The sequence below is a fragment of the Galleria mellonella genome, unplaced genomic scaffold, assembly GCF_026898425.1.
Source record: "Galleria mellonella isolate WM207_F2 unplaced genomic scaffold, CSIRO_AGI_GalMel_v1 utg172, whole genome shotgun sequence".
In the NCBI taxonomy this organism is placed as follows: Eukaryota; Metazoa; Arthropoda; class Insecta; order Lepidoptera; family Pyralidae; genus Galleria; species Galleria mellonella.
The window spans coordinates 3,178,145-3,202,105 of NW_026442015.1; the positions used below are offsets into that span (position 1 = coordinate 3,178,145).

General features: G+C 34.4%; 2 protein-coding genes across 2 annotated transcripts; one reads left to right on the forward strand and one right to left on the reverse strand.

Annotated features, from left to right (window-relative positions):
* Window positions 1-462: 462 nt before the first annotated feature.
* Window positions 463-4,384, forward strand: LOC113514208 (coatomer subunit gamma). The gene is made up of 2 exons (XM_026898217.3): window positions 463-1,098; window positions 2,155-4,384. The coding sequence occupies exons 1-2, from the start codon at window positions 553-555 to the stop codon at window positions 4,201-4,203; spliced, it is 2,595 nt and encodes an 864-aa protein (XP_026754018.1). The 5' UTR covers window positions 463-552; the 3' UTR covers window positions 4,204-4,384.
* A 3,869-nt stretch (window positions 4,385-8,253) lies between these two features.
* On the reverse strand, window positions 8,254-22,444 carry LOC116412841 (uncharacterized). Its single transcript, XM_031908388.2, has 14 exons — window positions 22,172-22,444; window positions 20,773-21,601; window positions 18,923-19,035; window positions 17,543-17,684; window positions 16,923-17,063; window positions 16,064-16,161; window positions 14,308-15,189; window positions 13,790-13,937; window positions 13,618-13,697; window positions 12,828-12,990; window positions 11,595-12,444; window positions 11,085-11,207; window positions 10,134-10,232; window positions 8,254-9,189 (listed from the first exon to the last, which is right to left on the reverse strand). Exons 1-14 carry the CDS (start codon window positions 22,292-22,294, stop codon window positions 9,045-9,047), a joined length of 3,936 nt encoding a protein of 1,311 aa, XP_031764248.2. The 5' UTR covers window positions 22,295-22,444; the 3' UTR covers window positions 8,254-9,044.
* Window positions 22,445-23,961: the final 1,517 nt, after the last annotated feature.

The window sequence follows — 23,961 nt, forward strand, 5'->3', positions numbered from 1 at the left end:
TTATGGCGCGTAAAAAATTATTATTGTTGGTTATTCGTCATTGAACTTAAAAAGTAAAATTGTGTTTTTGGTTTCCGAGCATTGTTTGAGAAAAGTACTATACAAGCCTTGACCACAACTAGTCATTGATGGACGATTACGATTACGAATCTTTATGATTATGATTATGATTACGAATGTGTGCCTCGGCTACGCCTCGGCCCACATTTGCACATTCGTCCATCAATGCCTCAGTTGCTGGCCGCTGCAGTAATGTACTATAAGAAACCTCATCAAATCACTCGTCACTAATGAACAAACCTAATTATTTCAGTAACTTTGTCGAAATTACCTAAATTAATAATTTAAAAAAATCCTATATATAAATTTTGTATAATTATAACAAAATCGTTAAATATCGCTATCTTGACTGAATATCCGAACACACAATCTATTAAGCGTGTATTCGAACGCAAAATTTGACAACTAAACATTACTATTGATTGAGTGACGTGTAAAGTGTATTCGTCGGCGCCCCATAATTTTCTTATTTCTAAAAAGAAAAAGCTCAAAATGAGCTCTTTCAAACGTGATAAAAAAGAAGAGGAGGATAGTGGTGGCAATCCATATCAGAATCTGGACAAAACGATTGTATTACAAGAAGCCAGATACTTCAACCAGACTCCAGTGAATCCACGAAAATGCTGTCTGATTTTGTCGAAAGTTCTCTATTTGTTGAATCAAGGAGAAAAATTTACTACACAGGAGGCAACTGAGGCTTTTTTCGCTACAACAAAACTGTTTCAATCGAAGGATGTCATGTTACGACGTATGGTTTACTTGTGCATAAAAGAACTGAGTACACTGGCCCAAGATGTAATAATTGTTACCTCTTCCTTGACTAAAGACATGACTGGCAAGGAGGATCTATATCGAGCAGCAGCAATAAGGGCTCTATGTAGTATAACTGATAGCACCATGCTGCAAGCTATAGAGAGATATATGAAACAAGCGATTGTAGATAAGAATCCTGCAGTGAGCTCGGCGGCGCTCGTATCCGCTTTGCATTTATCGTCGACCGCTCCAGATTTAGTTCGGCGATGGGCGAATGAGGCACAGGTTCGTTATTTACTATTACCTCTAGCTTTTTCTCTGTGAATTAGGATTAAAAGGGTTCTATTTTAAATTAGAATATGGTCTATTGACATACCAATTCGCATTTAAATTTATTCACTTATTCGGACATGATTTAGTAACTTTAACTCTTTACAACCTTTTTCTTTTTTAATTTAATATAGCTGATCTAACTGATAATGTAAATTTCTATGTGAAATAATTTTATTATGGTGAAAGAATTTATAAAATTGGTCTATAATTTTTTGTACAAATAAAAATTAAATATTTTTTCTTAGTGACCTACCTAAGTGATTTTTCATGATGATATCTACTTTTTATTTCCTATCTGTAGAATCATATTTTACAACTGCTATACATTTATTTTACGCTGTATTCTCTCTGAATTAAGATGAATCTATTGATATGACATTCATACTATATATTGTATCAAAAATATTGATAAAAATCATGTACTTAAAAACATTGCTCTTCTTCCTTATCCTTCCTCTTCTAATATGTGTATATATATATATATATATATATATATATATATATATATATATATGTATCTCTGTATCTATCTATATCTGTGTATCTATGTGTGTGTGTATATATATATATATATATATATATATATATATATATATATTAGAATATATATATATTTGAGAAGTAAATTTGTATGTAAATATTTTCCAGTGGTAGTAAAGTAGTATATATAATGGAAACCTGTGTTAAAAAAGAATTTCATTTTTATAAAAAAAAGTTACCAAGTACATGACATAATTTACTTAGAAGGCTTTCTCAAATGTGTAATTGTAAAAATTTTACCTTTTATAATGTTTAAAGGAAAAGGAAGACAAAGGCATCATTATAAGTAAAATAAAAAAAATGAGGTTCTTCTGAATAATTTTGTGCACATATGTGTAAATTCTAACTCTTAAATCTTGTATTGCTTAGAAGCTTATACATCTGAGATTTACTGCTAATATAATAATAAAATTCTAGGAATATGAAAATGGTTAAGATGATAAGTTTTTGTATTTTATTTTGTTACAGGAAGCCATCAGTTCAGACAACCCAATGGTGTCATACCATGCCCTTGGAGTTGTGGCTGGTTCCAGAAAGAATGATAAGTTATCAACAGTAAAACTTGTCACCCGTCTTGCTCGTTCTCCTTTAAAATCTCCATATGCTCTTTGCCTTCTCATTCGTCTTGCTGCACAACTTGTAGAAGACGATGATTCTGAAGCATCTCAACCTTATATTGAATTTATTGAATGCTGCCTTCGCCACAAATCTGAAATGGTAATCTATGAAGCAGCTCATGCAATTGTGAACCTCCGGAAAACTGCAAGGGACCTTGCCCCCGCTGTTTCTGTGTTGCAACTCTTCTGTGGTTCTTCTAAAGCGTCATTAAGACTTGCTGGTGCTAGGACCCTGGCGAGATTGACAGCAAAACACCCTACAGCTGTTGCTGCATGTGCTGTCGACTTAGAAAACTTAATATCAGATCCAAATCGTTCTGTAGCCACTTTAGCAGTTACAACTTTGCTAGCAACAGGGGCAGAGAGTTCTGTTGATAGACTAATGAAGCAAATATCAAGTTTCGTGTCTGAAATTTCTGATGAGTTCAAAATAGTTGTCGTGAGGGCCATAAGACGCCTATGCACCAAGTTCCCGAGAAAACATCAGTCATTGGCAGCATTTTTAGCCGGGATGCTTCGAGATGAAGGTGGTTTGGAATATAAAGCTGCCATTGCTGACGCTATAATTGCTTTGGTTGAGGAAAACCCTGATGCTAAAGAGACAGGTCTAGCTCATCTATGTGAATTTATTGAAGATTGTGAACATACAGCTTTGGCTGTACGTATTCTGCATTTGTTAGGTCGCGAAGGCCCGAAATCCCGTCAACCATCACGTTACATACGTTTTATATACAACAGAGTTATCTTGGAGTCCGGACCTGTTCGTGCTGCCGCTGTTTCCGCTGTTGCCCAATTTGGTGCTCAAAGGCCTGAATTATTGCCTAACATTAGCGTTCTACTGTCAAGGTGCCAATTAGATGATGAAGATGAAGTCAGAGACAGAGCTATATATTTTAGTGCGATCTTAGAAACTGGGGATCAGCAACTGATTAATGATTACATTATAAATGTGTCTAAACCAAATCCAGTTTTGCTTGAAAAGGCTTTAAGGGACCATATCGCAACACGGCCTGAAGAACCGTTTGATATAAACGCAGTACCAACGGAAGAAGAACCAAAAGAAAATAAAGAGGCAATTGTTGAGATTGAAGTTAGGAAACCAGTTCAAGTATCGATGGAAGAGATGTATGCAGAACAATTGTCGAAGATTGCAGGTATAGAAAGGCTGGGGCCAGTATTCAAGACCAATAATCCAGTTGATTTGACAGAAGCTGAGACGGAATATAGAGTGCGTCTGATTAAGCATATTTTCGGTCGTCATGTTGTATTACAATTTGAATGTGTGAACACACTTAGCGATCAAGTACTTGAAGATGTTCATGTAAGATTGGAATGTCCACCTGAATATGAAGTAAAATCCATTACTCCATGTCAAAAATTGGTTTATGATAAACCTGACAGTGTGTTCGTCATTGTGGAATATCCAAGTGCATTTTTGGACAGTCTAGGAACCTTCGGTGCTAGCTTGGAATTTACAGTCCGCGATTGTGATCCTAATACGGGGGTTCCTGATCCTGGAGAAGGTTATGCTGACAATTATCCACTGGAAGAGTTTGAAATGGGTTGTGCTGACCAGATTCGCGCTAGAGCTGCTACAGACGATTGGGAACAAACTTGGGAGCGTGCAGCAAACGCTCCTGAAGCGTCAGACACATTTATACTGTCGCAGAATGACATAAACGATGCAGCTAAAGCTGTTTGTGAGCATCTTGGTCTGCCAAAGAATGCCATAATAGGAGAAGCTGTCAAGGAGATCCGTGGTGGTGGTATATTTAGAGGAGGAGCACCAGTATTGGTAAGAGCTCGTTTAGCAGGAGGTAGTGCTGGCATTACCATGAAGTTGGCCTCCAGATCCCCTAGAGAGGACATCGCACAATTACTTCTTGCAGCAGTAGGATAAACAGTGTAATACAATATTTGATTTCCAACTTATATGTCGAATTATAATGATATGTTTTTATAGGTTATTCTGTCATTGAGATATGTGATGTATACTTTTCATATTTTGTAGGCCTGGCCTACCATAGCCAATATTAAATGTTCATTACAAATTATTACATAATTATACATGTTATTTCCTATGAACGAGTTTTAATAATATTAACTTTCTGAAGCTATAATAATTATACTAATATGGTAACTAACATAATAGCGTGTACATAACAGGCAATAGTAAATATTTATAATAGGACAGTAGTTTTTATTAATGGGTGATAATGGTATGATAATCCCGCCAGCGTTATCGATATTCACTAGCAGGGCACTAGATTTTTTTTTTAATGGGTGAAAATGGTATGGTAACCCCGCCTGCGTTAACGGGATACACTGCCGGGGCACCAGTGAAGGGTGATCGATGAGAATGAAGACAGGCCAGTTAGCCCATCATGATGAATTCATCAGGAATTAACCATGATAGTTTCCAGGGGGAATCGCGAGGAGGTCGACCTTGTTAGGTATATTGCTAGCAATGAGATTTTTAATCTCCATTACTAACAATCCCTTTCCCCCGCAGGGCACTAGTAGGAGATTATAGGTGAAGATGAAAACAGGTCAGTTAGCCAATTGTGACGAATTCAACAGGAATTAAACACGACGGTTACCAGGAAGAAACGATTTGGTAATGTAAGGTAAATTGCTAGCAATGAAGATTACCGTCCCCATCCCTCTTCCCCTATGGAACAGTATTGAATATATTGTCATGGTCATGGCCTTGGTCTGCCTTTTTAAGCCGAACAATATTATATCGCAATATTACACTATTTCTATAGATGGTAACATACAGAATTAAATGCTAAATATTTATTTTGCCTAGAGCGGAAAATAGCCAGACGAGACATTTTAATGTCTACACAGATTCACTAAAAGACCTGGAAAAAACCGTGTATCATTGGTTTGTCATTAGTACATTAAATAAAACCAGCATTATTGATCATATTTTATTATCAATCAACTTTATAACAAATATAAAATTTGGAAAATAAAAATGTAACAAAAAATGCTTTAAAGCAACAGAAAAGGAACAGAAAATTTATAATCAACAATAATAAATTTTGAAACTTATAGCCTTATGTAACAAGGGTATAGATTGTCTAAAATAACATGGCACACTCCTCTAAAGCCCGAATTATAAACGTGTGAGTCAAATTCTTTACAAGGTTTCGACCAAGAGCTATAATACTCCAGACCGCCAGACCACTACTGAAGACGTTTCCTCAAAAACACAAACAGAAAACCACGTCTGTATATGGTAACACACATTCAAATAATTTTAGGGTTGTCATGTAGTGTAGACAATTTATAAATCTCTTTTTGTTTAATGTATTTAGAAGTAATCAAAGAATTTATTTAATGTATGTATTTAAAGATAAGTAATGATTACTTACGAGAATATTCGCGAATCAAGTTGGCCCAAGTTCTACTCAAGAGATATCTACTTACCTACATTACTGTGTAACAGTGTCCATAAAGATATATGTAACAAACGGAATATCCAGCGATACTCATAAAACTAAACTTTATACAAACTGCTTAAAACATACATTTTCTCTTATAAACTATATATTAGTGGTGGGTTATATTTTCCGAAAGGTTACAACCTTTTGAATCTTCGTCCTCAACTCCTTAGGAATAAGAACCGTGGATGTCAACTGTGATATCCAGGTGTTGATTCAGGAGCGAATCCAGCCCTCAAAAAATATGATCAAAGCCACCCGAAAATTGGCCAAGCGAGAGTCTGAGAATGAATTCGCTCATGACTCCTACAAAAGAGATGTTTACAAAATCTGGACCAAGATTTTGTTCAGTATATACCTACGTGGGCAAAGCCGATCACTAATAAATTAATAAATTTATAAAATGTTAGTATTTTCAGTCTTCATAAGTGAAAAAAGTTACAAAAACATAAAAACAATCGATACAATACCATCAGCCTATCGACGATGAAAGTGTGATATCATAACTTTGAGAATTGTGGGCATGCCTATCGTTCCCATAACGGTGGATCCGTGCTTGCATTGATTGTTTTTCCTATTAACATAACATATTGTATTATATTTATATATAAATATATGCGACGGTTGCTGCTTTCTATCAAACTACTTATTTGCCAGTCTAAATACTGTCACCTTATACGCAAATTAGACTATATGAACGCATTGGGGTCGATTCTGAATCACCATTTTTCGAAATATATTTAATTTTGACCTGCGAAATCTTTATGGAAGAATATGAACTAAATTTCTAATAGGTTTATTTAAAAAAATATTATAAATTTAGTTTAAAATAGTTCATAAAACAGTAAATTTGCGAAACTACCAAATTAAAATATTAGCTAAAGATTAAATTTAGAGAAACGGCGCCTCAGAATCGATTCTATTATATATTTACAATATATTTTGAATAGAGTGACTCAAGGTAATATTGCATTATAGAAATATTTTCACTTAAAAATAATCAGTCCAATATTCTTTAAATTTTGCATGATATACCTACACGACGTTCGACTTGACTATGAATACGAGGTCTGTCCGGAAAGTTCGTATAAAAGTGTTCTGGAATGCGAGAAAGAGGAGTGGGGAGGCCAGGTAAGCGCAGGACCCCTTCCTTATGTCCCTAACAATGCTTCAGTTCTGGTCTGACCGCCGTGCGGTGCGAACTGGCTTGTCACGCCATCTGTGAAGTTACCTCTTAACGAAACCCCGTCGGCATGGAGCCCGCTTCCGTTGAAGAGCAGCGCGTCGTAATCAAGTTTCTCTCGAAACTCGGCAAGAATGGCCGTGAAATTTTTGCCGATCTCAGAACAGTTTATGGGGATGATGCTGTGAAGGAACCAACCGTCCACAAGTGGCTAAAAAGATTCAGAGAGGGCCGAGAAAGCATCAAGAATTCGTCCCTCCAGGCCAGACAGTTGATGGAAAATTCTACGTCGATGTGCTCAGACGCCTCAAAGCTCGTGTGGCACGAGTTCGTCCAGAATTGGCGCGAGAGGGGCGTTGGATTCTTCACCACGACAATGCCCCTGCCCACACCTCTCTTGTTGTCCGTGAGTTTTTGAGTAAAAATTCCATTACGGTGACCGAACACCCCCCCTATTCGCCGGATTTGGCCCCGTGTGACTTCTTCTTGTTCCCAAAAACCAAATTGGTACTTCGGGGGCGGCATTTGGGGGACATAAATGAGATAAAAAAAGCTACGACGGGGCAGCTGAGAAACCTACAACCAGAGGACTTTCAAGGAGCCTTCTCACAGTGGAAACGGCGTTGGCACAAGTGCATTATGTCACAGGGGGAGTACTTTGAAGGGGATAAAATTGATTTACCTGAATAATTGTAAAATAAAATTTTTAAAAAACTTTTATACGTACTTTCCGGACAAACCTCGTACAGTAACATAAGGTATCAATGTAAAGATGCAGGACCGATGGAGACCTACTCCCTAATTCATAAAAAACTAAAACCTCCTACAAACCTATTTTAACTACTGCAGTGGTCTCTTTCTTTCAAATTGGGAATTAAACTAAAAAAAAAAAAAGATAAAATAGTTCAAGAGCTAAAATACGTTAATGAGACGGTTAACGTTTTTATGAATAAGAGGACTAAGTAGACTGAGATATATTGAGATAATAGTCGCTGCGAATGTATCAGAGGCGTTATAAAAGTAGATGCAGATGCGTATGAATAAAAGAATAGGTATATATACTTATTTCTAAAATGTAGTTTAACAGCACATAAAAAGTATGAAAGTTTAAAAATTTTATGATACAAACGTTACTTCAAAAGCAAATTATGAAATCTTAAACTTGCAGCAGTAAATTTATCTCTGCATCATAGAAATAACCAACTTAAACAACTTTTTATGTTTATATCATAGAAACTTATATATTAAGTACTTACTTAAGGAAAGATTAAAATCTTTTCTAAAGTTTTGACAACTATAAAATAAAAGTATATAAATTTTCTTAGCACGTATACCCACCTAGCAATAATTAAGTGACTGCCTAATAACAAACTTTTGTACTTTAAAAAGTATCAGGGTGCTTCACTAAATTCAACACCTTGAAGCAATTCTATGGCCACGATAACAATGAACACTTATAATTTATTGTCGAAAAAAATTTACCCATGCGAAGCCGGGTCTCAGTTCTAGTATTATTACATAAACGCCCAATACTCTTGACCGGTGTATCATAAAACTGGCGTGATATATAAATCGGTACAACCTTCTTTGACTTTTATCTAACCACATTTTTTAATAATGTTAGTACAGATACTCTATCTTTGGTTTCGACTACTTAAACAATAGCACCAATTACTTAATTTTTAATTAATTACCCTGTATCATGAGATACTATGAGATAGACAAGGTACATCTAATTTACCTACATAAGCTATTACGCTAAGGTCGAGCCAATTCAGAAATTTCTTAAACACCTGAGTATCAAACCGACCGACCTCATGCAATACAAAGTGCCGAATACGCTACGGTGTCATTGTACAATAACATATAATTTACCTAATATAGGTACATAACAATATCTAAATTAAAATATAGAAAATTTATGTCAATTAAGAATCTTCCATTTTTTGTCAATCTATTTCAACCGAGACCTTTTTCACGATAACATTATCAGGAACATTATCAAGGAAGTAGTGTTTCTCTTTAGATAAAATCACTTCTAAGATATAAATTATATGTATGCTTACGTACGGAGAAACATATAAATTTATACTCTATATAGTATACTTAATTCTCAAATAAATTGTAATATTTAATAGTCTGCAGCGACACTGTGCTTATTGATGCGTCGTCGTCATCAGTCAACGCTAGCATCATCTTTAGAGCATTCTCCAACATTTGTGCTTGCTCCAAACATTTTGTTACCACTTGTCTGAAAACAATACATATGTTATAGTTAATTTTAAACTTTCGCGTTGTTTACACGTATTTTTTAAATACACTATCGAGACGCGATATTTTTTTGCAGTAAATTAGTTATTTTTTAAGTTAAAAGTTAATACCTACATACTAGGTTTTATTCCCCAAGATTATAGTCTGGTCTAGATTAGGGACTGTTTTTCTTTTTCAGTATAAATTGTAAAAGTAACGTATTTTCAGAGTTACCAAATACTGTTGGCATATTTGTAAATGTTCAAACGTTCAATCTCATTTAAAACTTTTATCACTGTTATTAACTGAATCTTGCTCAGCAGTCGGTCAGCTGTTCGACTACATAGTCTGTCTATTTTTTTTTTTTTGATGGGTGAAAATGGTATGGTAACCCCGCCTGCGCTAACGAGATACGCTGGCGGAGCACCAGTGAAGGGTGATAGATGAGAATGAAAACAGGCCAGTTAGCCCATCATGATGAATTCATCAGGAATTAACCATGATAGTTTCCAGGGGGAACCGCGAGGAGGTCGACCTGGTTGGGTATATTGCTAGCAATGGGATTCTCAGTCTCCATTACTAACAATCCCTTTCCCCCCCCCCCCCCCCCCATAGTCTGTCTATTGAAGGATAGTATTGCGGATTTCAGTTCTCTTTAGTCTAAGTTGAATTGTGTCTGTTAACAAGACTCGATGTAAAATTGAAGGAATGATTTGAACGTGTAATATGTAGTATTATTGATTAATCGGTGAATTGCTCTTGCAAAATGAACTTATTATTATTACTATTGTTATTTGCCTGCAAAAAAATCTCATCCGGTTAAGCCCTAATAGCGTATTCAAAATATATACACTAGAGGAAAAAATTAAGGTATAAAAAAAAATCCCACATTTTTTGAGGTTTTTCAAGTACTTGATGTACTTGAGTTAAAAAAAATTTAGTTACCTGTATCTCGTCATTCGTTTGTCAGTAGATGCTTGTATTCCGGCTTTGATAAGTAGTTCTTTTAATTCACTGCTTTCTTTGGATTCTCTTTGAATTATACTGAAAATTAAATAAATGTAGTATCATGGCTTTGGATTCTTGCAAATTCTACGTCGCCAAATTTGCCTGTCTAATGTTACATTACAAATTATCTGTCAATCATTACTTTTAAAAACTAAGGGTGGATGTAATATCTATCGTGTAAACAACATCATCATTATCAGACTTTAACTGTCCATTGCTGAACATAAGCCTCCCCTACGAGGGGCATTTGCCAGTAGTTGCCACGCTTAGCAAGCGGATTGGCAACCGCAGTCAGGTTTTAGAGATGTTTTAATTGGGACGCTGCTGCCCATCTCTCGCCCTCTCTTAGTCGGCTCTTACGACACCCACGGGATAGTAAGGGGTGGACTATTCTATGCCGGGACCACATGGCCAGAACAATATAACTATAGCAATGGTAAACAACTGTATTCCTGTAAATCTTCTATACTAGTAGGATTAGTACTAATTACTACAAAAAAATTGAAGGCATGAAGGTCAAACCGCTTTTTCACTATTATTATTATTATGGTATATTCGTGAAGCAGTTGTGTCTGCATGGCTGTGTTTTGGTTTGAAGGGTGGGATATGGCGTGAATTTACTGGGTACAGAGGAATAACACCTGAGTCCTCAGGAATGGCAACACATGGAGGGTCTCATGGGCGAAACAGTATACTCTGTTATGTCCATGGTACTGCTCATGTCTATAGGTGACGGTTACCACTAGGTTACCATCAGTTGGGCCGTCAGCTTGTTTGCCATTCTAAGTTGTATAAAAAAAAATGCAAGGATGGAGGTTTTATGTGCATACTAATAACTGTAAGTAACTAGCTAAGTATATAATACATAGCATTATAAAGAATAATCACCCTTTCAACTTATCGATGATATTCGCAAGGTGGCAGTGCGTGAGTGACGCTTTGTTGTGGAGATGCCGTTTTTTCTCGTCTTGAATGTTTTCATCATATTTAAATTCTGCTATATTGTCATCTCTGTAATTGGTAAATATATGTTATTGTGACGAGAGACAGAGAGAGAGAAGATAAGAGAAGGATAATGTGAGAAAGAGTTGCCTACAGCTAGGGAGATTTAGCTAGTTGTTAAAATCTTCAGAATTTTAGTTGCGAGGTCTAATCCTAAGGCGTTAAATTGAAGAATCTAATATAATCATCTATTAATGGGTTATACACGTCAGCCTGTTAACCTCCAAAAATAAAGAAAGAGAGAGAGTTTTGCCACGATTGAAGTAAGTTTTTTGGTGACCTAAATTATAGAGAATAAAATAAATTCAATCCTCTTTTCACAAAAAAAGCGTATAGTTCACAAAAAAGTTAAAGTGAATTACAACTACAAAATAAATTTGCACTTTAAATACTTACATAAATTTATAAATTGATTTCAAAGAACCGCTTAATTCGATTAGAAATATTTTCAACAATGAATAAGCCTGCATACTCTCACTCTCGAAACCACTATCGTTTGTGCAATCGTCTCTGTTCGTATCCGAGCCTCCAATTGCGGATTTATTATTCGCAGTATAATCATTGTCATTATTCAATACAACAGAATCAGTATTATTTATTGTAACCTTATTTATGTCATCATCGTCAATTACGTTTACATTATTTGCAATGCTGAAACTTTCATTTCTTATACTGGATAATGGTAATGTGTTATAATCCAACGCTTCTAGGTTACACAGAATTTTCGACTTCTCCTCGAATGCATCAATTAGTCTTATATTTTTTATTACTTTAGGTCCATTATTTAGAACGTCATTTGAAGTGTCACCGTGCACGGCTGTATTAAAATAAACATCATCTCTTTCACTAACATCATGTTCTTTATCTACATTTGCACATTCTAATTGTCTTGTATAATTTGACTCGTCAAGTTTTGTAAAATTGTTATTGTCTGTACTGTCTACTTGTTGTGGAAGTTTAGTTTCATTACTGATTATTATGACGTCATTTATTTGGCATTTTACTTTTGTTTCGTTTGTCCTAGTACCTGTATATGCATCGTCTATGCCCGGTTGGGCAAGTGACAGAGATTTCGTGTTATTAATAGTTAAATTTTTTAAATTTCTCCCGAATGTACGCACTATTTTTGTATCGTTGTTAATCGTGTAGCTTTCTTCTTTCGGTGTTTCTTTTACCTCGACATTTGTCTTCCACTGCGGGAAATGTTTCTGCAGGTACTGCAGAACCTTCGATGGTTCTTTTACAACTGTTGTTTCGGGAAAATACATTTAGTTTACCGATTATATGTTATTATTTAAAATACTTGTACTTAGTTCCAATATTTTTATTGTAAAAAAATTTGTATACATACAAAAACTTACTTTTTTTTTCAACTAACTTTTTTAGTTTTTTTATGTTTGATACCTCATAAGTCCATCAGTTATAAACCGTCTTGGAAAATTCTTTTTTATCTGAATGGATATATTACAGAATGATTCCTTAAATTCTTTATAAATAAGTTCAGTAGGTTAGTTTAAAAAAAAATTGCTACGATTGAAGTTTGTTTTTTTTTTTTGTGGACACTCTGAACTTATTACAATAATATTAAGACAATATTATGATATAGTGTGATAAAAATAAATTACTCACAACATTTTCTTGGTGTTACAGTCTCTTCTTCTAAATTATGGCTGGGGACTGAATGTGGTACCAAATCTTTTTGGTCGAGTGACGGAGGCTTTTGGATGTTGTGTATCAAATTTATAAGTAATTGTTCCGCTTCCGAAAGTGCTTCACAATCTGGATAAACCGCCTGGAAAATATTACTATTTGTTCTACTACTAATATTATTTGATAGTTGGTAAACATGTTTTCTTACTCGATCATGTTTATACAGCTGGATGGATTTGAACGAAAATATAAACATAGATAAACGAGTCTAGATTAGCTCATAGGATACTTTTTCATGCAGATAAAACAATTTTTAATGGGTGTTGAGTGTGAGTGATAACGGTATACGCTTGCGAATATCGATGAGAATGAAAAAGCAGGTTAGTTAGTCCATCATGATGAAGATACCTGGAATTAAGCACGATGGTTTCCAGGGGGGGCCACTTGAAGGTCAAGGTGACAGGGTATATTGATAGCAATAGGGCTGGTAGTCCGCATTACTAACAATTACCTCCCCCCCCCCCTAGAAAAAAACATTAGGTACAGCTAATAAATTTTATAATAATACGATAAGATAGATTACATTAAGAATTACAATGTGTTTCAAGGGGGATTGTGTGAACGTCGACCTATGAAGGTACATTATTAGCAATAAAGTCCATTATTAAAGATACACTGCACTCCATCCCCCCACATCATCATCATCATCAGACATCGCACTGACATGCTGTGGCATCGAGCTTTTTTGAGTAGTAAACCAATTACTCACCTGTAAGCTCTCTAACAATATTACAGAACATCCTGTAATTTGCATAAAGTCATTCGCCTGCATATTTGAGTCCAGTTTACCTGAAATATGTAATAAAAATTAATTAATTTAAATAGAATATAAATTATACTAGAAATAAAATTATCTTTTATTTATTATATATATAATATACCGTTTTCAGAACTACTGTGCAACATTATTAATAATTTGTCTACAACCACTACCGTATTCTGGTCTTTGCAAACTTCTTTAATGCAAACCGTTGCTTCCTGGAGTGTCCATGGCGGACTTAACGGTAGGGAGTTTGAGTCCCCGCATCTCTGTAAATATTTATGTTAAATATGTATGTCAAAACGAATTTAATTGAAAACAAATGTAAGTGTTAAAATTGCAAAAAGTGTTTTTCCAAACTCAAATATTTTTTTTAATTTTTTGATGGTTTATGGCGACTATATATAATTTTTAGAGTAAGTGTACATATATCGAATATTGTATTATTTACGTGTCCATAACGGCAATAGACAATACAATAGCACTGACCCCTGGGGGACTGTCCCCACTGGGGGAGCGCTGCTACCTCCCCCCCCCCCCCATTGTAAATTCGACTTTGCAAGATTCAAGTTTATTGTATATTTCACAATAACTATTGAAGTTGACAGAACATTTGTCAGAATGAACTCAAAATATTACCTGTAATAAAATAGTCAATGCATCTTCCATAATTTGTGAGTATGAACAAAACAATTCATCAATTTTAAACTTGATTGTATCCTCCATGTCTTTATTTATCACATTGAAACTCTTCAAAATATCATCTAAAGAAGCCTCAGGATCAATTTTTTGACTCTCATCTAATACTGGCATGTTTTTGTATCCATTCTCTTTTCTAGTATGCGACAAATTCTCTTTATCAAATTGATTTTGAATTTCGAATGTACAATTTTCGCGGCCTAATTGATTTGAATTGTCAAAAACATTTTGACATCTTTGTTCTATGGTATTTGGAAAGTTAATTAATATATTTTGTAATTTATTTGGCGGTAATTCTTTTCCAGAATTTTGATTATGTGATTCGAATGAGTCTATTTGATTTTCAATTTGTCTATCTGAGTTGTAATCATATTTTTTAATTGTTACACTTTTTCTAAACATATTTTTTAAGTCTGCATTAATATCCGGACAAATTCGACTATCACGTTCATGGTCGACCTCGCATATTTTATTTTGTACAGATATACCTTCAAGATCTGTATTTTTAATTTGGTCAAATTTTATCGGAGACGTATTAGCATCCGCCATATGCTTGACTATTTGTACCTGGGACTTATCAAATAACGGTTTCCTGGATACATTAACTGTAAAATCGATGGTTTTGCTCAATAAAAAAGGGTTCAAATCATTTGCACTTTGCAAAAACAGGTTTTCATTATCGTTTTTTACACTGACGTGTAGCTTTTCCGGTTCAAACGTCACTTGCGGTTGGACGCCATGTTTGATTTCGTCCAGTTTGTAACAATGTAGGTGTAAAGATTCTGCTTTTGTATATAATTTTGCATCATTTGTTAGTAGTACCTAAAATATGAACATCAATATAAGAGAGAAATAGGCGCTATTCCCAAAATTATAGTTCCCTGATTTTTGCTTTACATGAATACATTATTTCATACAATTCACTCAAGTTAATTCGAGCTTTTTTTAAAGTTTGAAAATGAAATAGTAACTCCGCCTGCAACGCTGCCATCAGTATACGCTGAAAGTGTACTAGTGAAAGATGATAGGTGAAGATGGAAGCAGGTCAGTGTGATGAATTCCACAAGAGTTCATCACTATGTTTTCCAGATTTATTGATGCATTAATACGACATAAATCGTATTATGATTTGTATAAATACTTCAAGGTGCCGTCAATGTACATCAGATATAAGAAAAATAGTTTCGATCCATGTACCTACATTGATAAAAAAGGTGCGTGTTTTATGAACGCCATTTTTTCGGAACCTTCGATTTATAAACATTGTCACAAAAACTCATACGTCATTTCCGGACGTATTTTGACCATAGATATATCAATAAAACAATGCAAATTTAACATAATTGTAAATGTATTTATCGTTTGTTTATTTTATCATTTCAACCATTAACTGTCCACTGCTGAACATAAGCCTTTCCCATAAGGAGAGTTCTGCCAGTAGTTGCCTCGCTTGGCAGACGGATTGGCAACCGCAGCTAGGTTTTTAGATGTTTTAAAAGGGAGGCTGCTGACCATCGCTCTACCAGTAAGTTCCCTTATTATCAGTTCGAGGTGAATGTATGAATGTATGTATATATATATATATACATACATTCATACATTCATACATATATATATATATATATATATATATATATATATATATATATATATTAATATATATATATTACTACTAAAATATAAAAATTCTCCATACCACATGGTAATTTTGTCTAGACTTCTTCAGGCAACAATTCAAAATTCTATCTATCGCAGACATATTTTTGGCCGTCTCACTGGTTTCTAATTCCTGAACTGTAAAAAAGAATTAAATTGCAGAATTATCACTAAGTTTTTCCCGCAATTTGTGGATTTAGGAAGTAATTAAGCACTTTTATATGGCGCACCAACATAATCATCATAACAGCTGTTAACTGTCCAATGCTGAACCTTGACTTGGCTTTCCCCATTAGGGAAGTTTTTCCAGTAGATTCTACGTTTGGCAGGCGGGTTGGCAACCGCAGTTAGGCTTTCAGAGACGTTTTAAGAGGGACGTTTCTAGTCATCTCCCGCAAGCGCTAACTATATGCTGGCGGGGCACCAGTAAAGAATGATAGGTGAGAATGAAAAGGCAGGTCAGTTATTAACCCATTGTGTTGAATACACCTGGCATTCAGCACGATGGTTTCCAGGTAAGACCACGTGGGGGTCGACCTGACAAATGTATTACTAGCAATGGGGTTGGTAGTCCGTATTACTAACAATCCCTTCCTCTCGCAATGGGGTTGTTTTTTTAATGGGTAATAATGAAATGTTTACCCCACCTGTGATATCAGCATACACTGGCGAGGCTCCAATGAGGCATGATAGGTGAGAATAAAAAAGCAGGTCAGTTAGCCCACTGTGACGAATCTAACAATAAATCAATCACGATGGTTTCCAGGGGAAACCATGAGGAGGTCGACTTGACGGGGTATATTGATACTATCAATTGGGCTACTAATCCCTTCTCTCCATAATAGGGTTGTTGGACCCCATCACAGTCACGTCCTCCCTATTATAGAATTAGAACTTACCGACGATATGTGGGGGCGATGCGGTCAGTTTGCGGACTATATGGCGCGCAACCACTATTCGCCGCCCGCCGTCCTCACCGCGCCCTGCTGCCACCATCACCTCCATAACGCTACGGGGAACCAGGAGCCGGCAACTCGAATCTACAACACACATTCTGTTTAGATGAATTTTGATCAAACAAGCTAATTTATTATTGCCTTACACTTCCAGTTTCAAAGTTGCCTAAATATTGTTAAATAGAGATTTCTACCAAGCAAATTAAGGATGGAGAGAAATAATAAAAATTGTGTCTGCTCAAGCCCTAACAATAGAAATAATAAGACATATAAATAGCTAAAGAGAAATTTAATCAGTGACGGATGATAAGTGAGAATAAAAAGCAGGTCAGTTAGCCCACTGTGACGATTCTAACAATAAATCGATCACGATGGTTTCTAGGAGGAACCACTATTTGACCCCATTACTAACAATCCCTTTCCTCTCGCAGGGAACGGGTCGTCCTACACTGCATTTGTCCGTACATACCCCCATCGGTTATCGGTACTTCGAGCTATGTGATCAGCCCATTACCACTTCAGCTTGCTTATCCTTAATAGTATTATTATATAGTACTTATTACCTAATTTAACAAAACTGTCTATAAATGCTAACTCCTCCAACAGTATCTCAGCGTCCACTACAATATACCAGATGTCAGATTGTAGATGCGATGGAGCCAAGTTCTTTAAGATTTTCAGAGTGTTCAGTTCCTCTTCATAGGTCTGAAAAATTGACTTTAAAAATATAAGATACGGTCTAACAACAAAAAAGTCTAATTTGCGATAATCAGATATTTAACACATGTTTAAATGCTTAATTAAAAAAGCGTATCTAACATCTGCTTATGTCTATAAAAGTGGCAATTATTGTTTTGCCAATAGTTGTCACTCTTAGCAAGCGGGTTGGCAACCGCAAGCTTTTCGTGATGTTTTAAAAGGCTCGCTGCTACCCATCCCTCGAACACTAAATTCTCTTAGTCGCCTCTTACTCCACCCACAAGAAAGGAAGGGGCGGTCCCGGTATAGAACATGCCAATGTCAAAATAAGCCAGATAAATTAGTGTAGTGAACCTACACGATCGGATTAATTCCCGTCTTCTATAAAGCATAAAGTCTATCTTTTTAGAAATAGAAGCATTTACAGGAATAAATTTTATTACAAGACCGTATCCTATCATTATCTTAATAATCGTGTTTATACGATTTTGAATTATGAAATAAAAAAAAAAACACGATGGCCCTGTCAAAAACAGACTAATTTCAAAATACCTACCATAATAGGAATATAACAGTGTACACTTTTTTTTCAATGATTGGCATATTCAAAATATTTCCCTTAAAAATGGCATTTTTTTTTTATGTAACTTAGAATGGCAAACAAGCTAACGGCCCATGTATGTACTCGCAAACACGTCATTTTTAATGTATGATGACTATATGAAATAATGAAATGGTAACCCCGCCTACGGTATCGGTATACGCCGGCGGGGCACCAATGCGGGATGATAGGTGACGATGAAAGCAGGTCAGTTAGCCCATTGAGACAAATTTCACTAAAATTAACCAAGATGGTTTCCAGGGGGAACCGCGTGGAGGTCGACCTGATAGAGTGTACTGCGGCAATGGCTCTATTACTAACAATCCCCTCCCCCGACATGTTTTTGCGCGTAGTTAAGCTTCACTCGCATCCTGGGGTGGATCATCAGATAATTAGGTAGGGGAAGGAATTATTAGTAATAGGGTTCAACTGTCACATTGCTAACAATACACTCAATCACAGGGTATATCGATAGCGCAGGGGCGGGGGTTACCATTTCATAACTTTCCCATTAAAAAACAGACAATTCGATGTTGGAAACCCCACTCTCCTTACAAAAGTCTATGTACTGTGTTTCCATAAATTGAGTAATTCCGTAAATATATTTAAAATGTAACCACAAATGGTGCCCCATTATACTTACGTTGTTTACATTCCCTTCATTATCGATATAATATACATCTTCACTGCTAAAATCGTCTCGAGTCGTCAGATCAAAACTGACTCTCTTCTTCCCAATTGGTTTTGCGATTTCCTCTAAAACAGTATAACAACTTTCATTTTTAGAAACATTATTGGAATATAAAAATCATATAACAATAATTATTAACCTTATGACCGCGTATTTTTTTTTTTCACAATAATAGAACACATCGCTTTGACAACAGCAGTTTACAAGCAGTACGGGTATTTAGCCATCTACCAAAACAATGTCAATCTACCAAAACAAAAACCGCGGGATAACAACGTCAATGGACATACAAAATGCGAGAAAGTCGAAATCGCGGGGTGCTTAACAGGAGGCTAAGTAATCGAAAAATTACGAAGCGGCTGTAATTCACGTTCGCACCTTCTACGCCTGGGCGAATGCTCGAGTGCAAATTAAAGTCATTTTGCATGCATCAACATTTCATACGGTATATGCTACAGTAGAATCTCGATTCTCTGAATCAAACAAAACCAAGGGTATTCCTTATAATCGGAAATCTGGATAAACGATTTCAAAGTCAAATAAAACAATATGTAATTAAATAATAATATATTTTTATTATGTAAAAGGTTTATTCGTCATTGAAACAATACGATATAAAAAAAAATTATGACCTATAATGTATTACAAAATACCTATTGGCCACATCAATACATAATACCATTTATAAATAAGTACATAGAGCTGTAAAGAATAAGTCTGGATAATCGATGTTTAGATAATTGAGATTCTACTGTAGTTACTTTATTACAGTTGGTTGTTATACTTTCTCATAAACTTTGTATAGGTATTTTTTGTCTGTGGGATTATAGCTTCCAAAAAAAAATAGGTCAATATATCCTTTTTCAACCCCAAGGCAATAATGATTAGAGGAATAAAGCACACCACCAGAGGGAGACTTTGTACAAAAGTCGATTGCTTGGGTACCTCTGTCCCATTCGTGTTTTAACCGTGATGCAGTTGTGTTTGCATGGCTGTGTTTCGATTTGGAGGATGGGATATAGAGTAAATTTACTGGGTACAGAGGAATAACACCTGAGTCCTCAGGAATGGCAACGCATGGGGAGTATCATGGGTGAAACAGTATACTCTGTTATGTCCATGGTACTGCTCATGTCTATAGGCGACGGTTACCACTTTCCATCAGGTGGGCCGTCAGCTTGTTTGCCATTCTAAGTTGTATAAAAAAAAAAAAAAATAAAGCACAATGTCAATGTAAAACTTAAAATCAAAACCTATGCCATACCACTTGACCAGTGTGGTACTAATATGTTAATATTTTCTCTTTTGGGGATTGGTTCCCAGGAGTGGGATGTTAATCCTTACTAATTTTATAAATCTAAAAATGAGTTTCTTTGCTTGTTTGTTACCTCATAGTGTCTTACAGTTTAAACAATCACTATGAAATTTGGTAATAATACCAAGATGAGATGACGAAGGATGGAGAATATGCAATATTATGGTACTATAGGATGGAGAAGAATATAGACTACTTTTCATTCTTCTTCATCTCATATAATATCCTTCTCTTATAAGGATTAGTTCTCAAAAGGAGGATATTAATCCTTACTAATATTATAACTCTGAAAGTGTGTTTGCTTGTTTGTTAGTCATAGTGCCTTACAGTTTAAACAATCACTATGAAATTTGGTATTATATGGGATGAAGAAGGATGGAGATGTATTATTATGGTAGTATATGATGAAGAATATAGGCTACTTTTTATCCTGGTCTGTAAATATATACCAGTGAAGCAGGTGAAGTAGCAGATAAAAGCCACATACCTTCTGTATCCATAGAGAGATTACCCAAATCTATAGATTTCCTTCTTTTTGCCACCAGCAAAAATCTCAAATCAGTTTTGTCTAAAGCATCCAATTTTACAATATTTTTCTCAACATCATCCTCAACTTTATCACCTGATCTTACAGGTGATGTTTTCAGAACTGATATTGAAGTATCAGTTTTCATAGGTACTTGATTTATTTCATTCCTTGATTCTGAGTCACTTTGAAATTTTTTTTTTTCATGAGCTAATGCTAATAAAGTTCTAAATGTTACATTATTATTATTCGTTTGTACTGGGGTTGTTGGTTCAACTACTTGAGTAATTGTGATTTGGTTGTCAATTTTAGTATTTGATACATTCGTCAAGTTGCTTAATAAGTTATTTGTCTCCTTTATTTTATTTTCATCATTAAAACTTAGAAGGGGTGTTTCAAAGTTCTTAAACCTTTTAAACAAAGGAATACCACAGGTCTGTGGAACATGTGCATGGTTTTCTTCTGCAAATGTTTGTGTTTTTTGATTTACTGTTTGTTTTATTGGTGTACTGGTTACAAGTACTGGAGTTGAAAGTTGAATAGGAGTCCATATAACATTTTGCATATATGGACCTGATTCTGTAATATATTTGGGGAAGATAACTTGGCCAAATACTGGGGTTGGTTGCGTTAGGTTTACAGGCTTTTGTGGGGGATATTGATAGTTCATATAATTCACATGTGAACTAGTAGGTATTTGATAATCTGCTGGAGGACTTTTTGGTTCTGGATAATTATGGGATTTATCTGATATATTTTCTATATTATGGTCCTTTCTTACATTTTTTTTCTGAAAATAAAAATATATATTCAAGTTGGTTCTTACTTCAGAAAAATTCATGTTACTTGTATTATTGTTTTCTATACCTGAATTATATATATATATATATATATATATATATATATATATATATATATATATATATATATATATATATATATAGTATTTAAAAATATAATAATAATAAAGTACCAAACAAATAGACTAATATAAAATAAAACTACTAAAAATCTAGAGGCAAACCCCAGAACACCCAGACCTTAAAGTACAATAGAATTTCATTTATGTTTGTCAGATACTAAAACCTGGAAAATTCGTAATTTTTTTACATTATCCAGAAAGTGGTATAATAATTCATACCAGTACCTGGTTTATTAACAAAAAAAATAATATAATAATCAAATAATCAAAAGAAAATAATAATATAATTAAAGGGTTCCACCATTGCAAGTTAAATTTAAAAATAAATATATTTGTTAAATAATAATTAGTGTACTAGACACATACCTTATTTTGATAAAGCAACATTGCTCTATCGTCAAAAGTTCGTTAAAAATAAAATAAAATTTGTATACTTACATCAGTATCGTTCAAACTCCACGCGGTCTCACCATTTGTAACATTAAAATAATAGAATTTGCCTGGAAAACTTTTCGATGGACATAAAATCCAACCACTATTATCTTTCTTATTGGGATTCATTGTTTTGTTTTATATATAGTATCATATTTTATTACAACTCCACATTTTTCTTAGAATTCGATTTTTTATTCTGAATGAGAAGAAATCTGATAACTTTTGTAAACATTGAAATAAAACAACCCGCTAAACTTTTTGCTGACACCCGCGAATATTTTCATTTGTAATTTTTCTAACGAATGAGATGTGATATCACAGAGCCGGCACTGCTGGTATATTGATGTAATGGGAAAATACATCTATGCATCCATTTAGAAATATCGAAACTATAAAATAAATTAATACTCATAGTGTTTTACGAATATTTTAAATATATCTTTGTCCAAAATATGTATATAAAACATTAATATGCGCGGTAAAAGAACTGTCTACTTTATAATATAAAATTTTTAATTCTATGAACTGGAAGCATATTTATGCTTTTTTGTTCAAAGTGATGTGGGTCTGATGGGCTGAGTTACAGATTATCTCTGCTACTGTAGATGGTATAAACATGTCTGTCGTCTGAGCATAGACAGAGGATAGTAGTAGTAAAGATAGTGAAAATCTTTGGCTTTGCAAATTAGTAAAAATAGAAGGTAAACTAAATTAGGTAGGTATAGTACATGTTCCGTAGTACAGGTTATTATTTTTTTTTATTCTTCTGCTATTAGGTAATTAATTGATCGTTAATATATAATATTCTAACATATAATCCTATAATCGCTGTAATCCAAGGTTGTATTCAGTTGTAATGTTATGATATGATGACGTCATCTTTACAGAACTATACATAAGCTTCCCTAAAAAACTTCCCTATTGGAATCAAATAAACATCACATTATAATAATATTAATAAAAAATATTATATTATTTACTTATTACTGTAATACAATACATATCCTTTCAAATTCAATAGTAAAGATGGTAATCGTTTCATATGACTTAAATAGAGGACTAAACTACACTGTTTCAGTTGTCAATTAGTAAAAATTAAGCTAAAAATACCTAACATTCTAAACCTAACACGTACCTACACAGTTTCCATCACCATGTGTTCTTTTAATGAATCTTTTCATGAAATTTCCTATTTTAAATATTTAAGATAATTAAATTATTACAAGTTTAGGATCAAATGAAATCAAAGTTTCATTTTAACCCTACTAATATTATGAAATGTGAAAGTTTATAAAGACGTTTATATATATGTTACTCAATCACGCTTAAACGATTGAATAGATTTGAATAAAATTACGAGTATAACTTTATAGATATTCTAACTTAACATTTAGGTTCACGAAGGCAATGCTGTGAGGAACAGTTAGTTAAATAATAATAATAAAAAAATGCTCACGACAATAATACTTAGACGTTATTCTGACTATATTTCTTCGAGCGTATTAGAGACTAAAATGGGTTGTATCACAATAACAGAGATAATATAATACTATGCAATAGGGAATGAGCTTATCATCACTCAGATTAATTTTCCTAGTTATATCACCTAATAATTGAACGATACATAAATTTAAATATAATATCATAACCAGACGAAGACTTTGTACAAGTCTGCATGGACACTACCCTCCAATTTGCGTTTCTGCTGTGCTTGTATAGGTGGTTTGGTTTGAAGGGAATATGACAGTGATATTACAGGGTACGGAGGCATAATCTTATAATACTTAAGAATG

Bases quoted from the DNA above. Each gene is read 5' to 3' on its own strand.
- LOC113514208 (XM_026898217.3), top strand. From the start codon at position 553: ATGAGCTCTTTCAAACGTGATAAAAAAGAAGAGGAGGATAGTGGTGGC. The intron at 1,099-2,154 runs GTTCGTTATTTA...ATTTTGTTACAG, and splicing joins GATGGGCGAATGAGGCACAG to GAAGCCATCAGTTCAGACAA.
- LOC116412841 (XM_031908388.2), bottom strand. From the start codon at position 22,294: ATGAATCCCAATAAGAAAGATAATAGTGGTTGGATTTTATGTCCATCG. The intron at 16,162-16,922 runs GTAAGTTCTAAT...TCTTTTTTACAG, and splicing joins ATCGCCCCCACATATCGTCG to TTCAGGAATTAGAAACCAGT. The intron at 13,698-13,789 runs GTATATTATATA...TACATATTTCAG, and splicing joins GCACAGTAGTTCTGAAAACG to GTAAACTGGACTCAAATATG.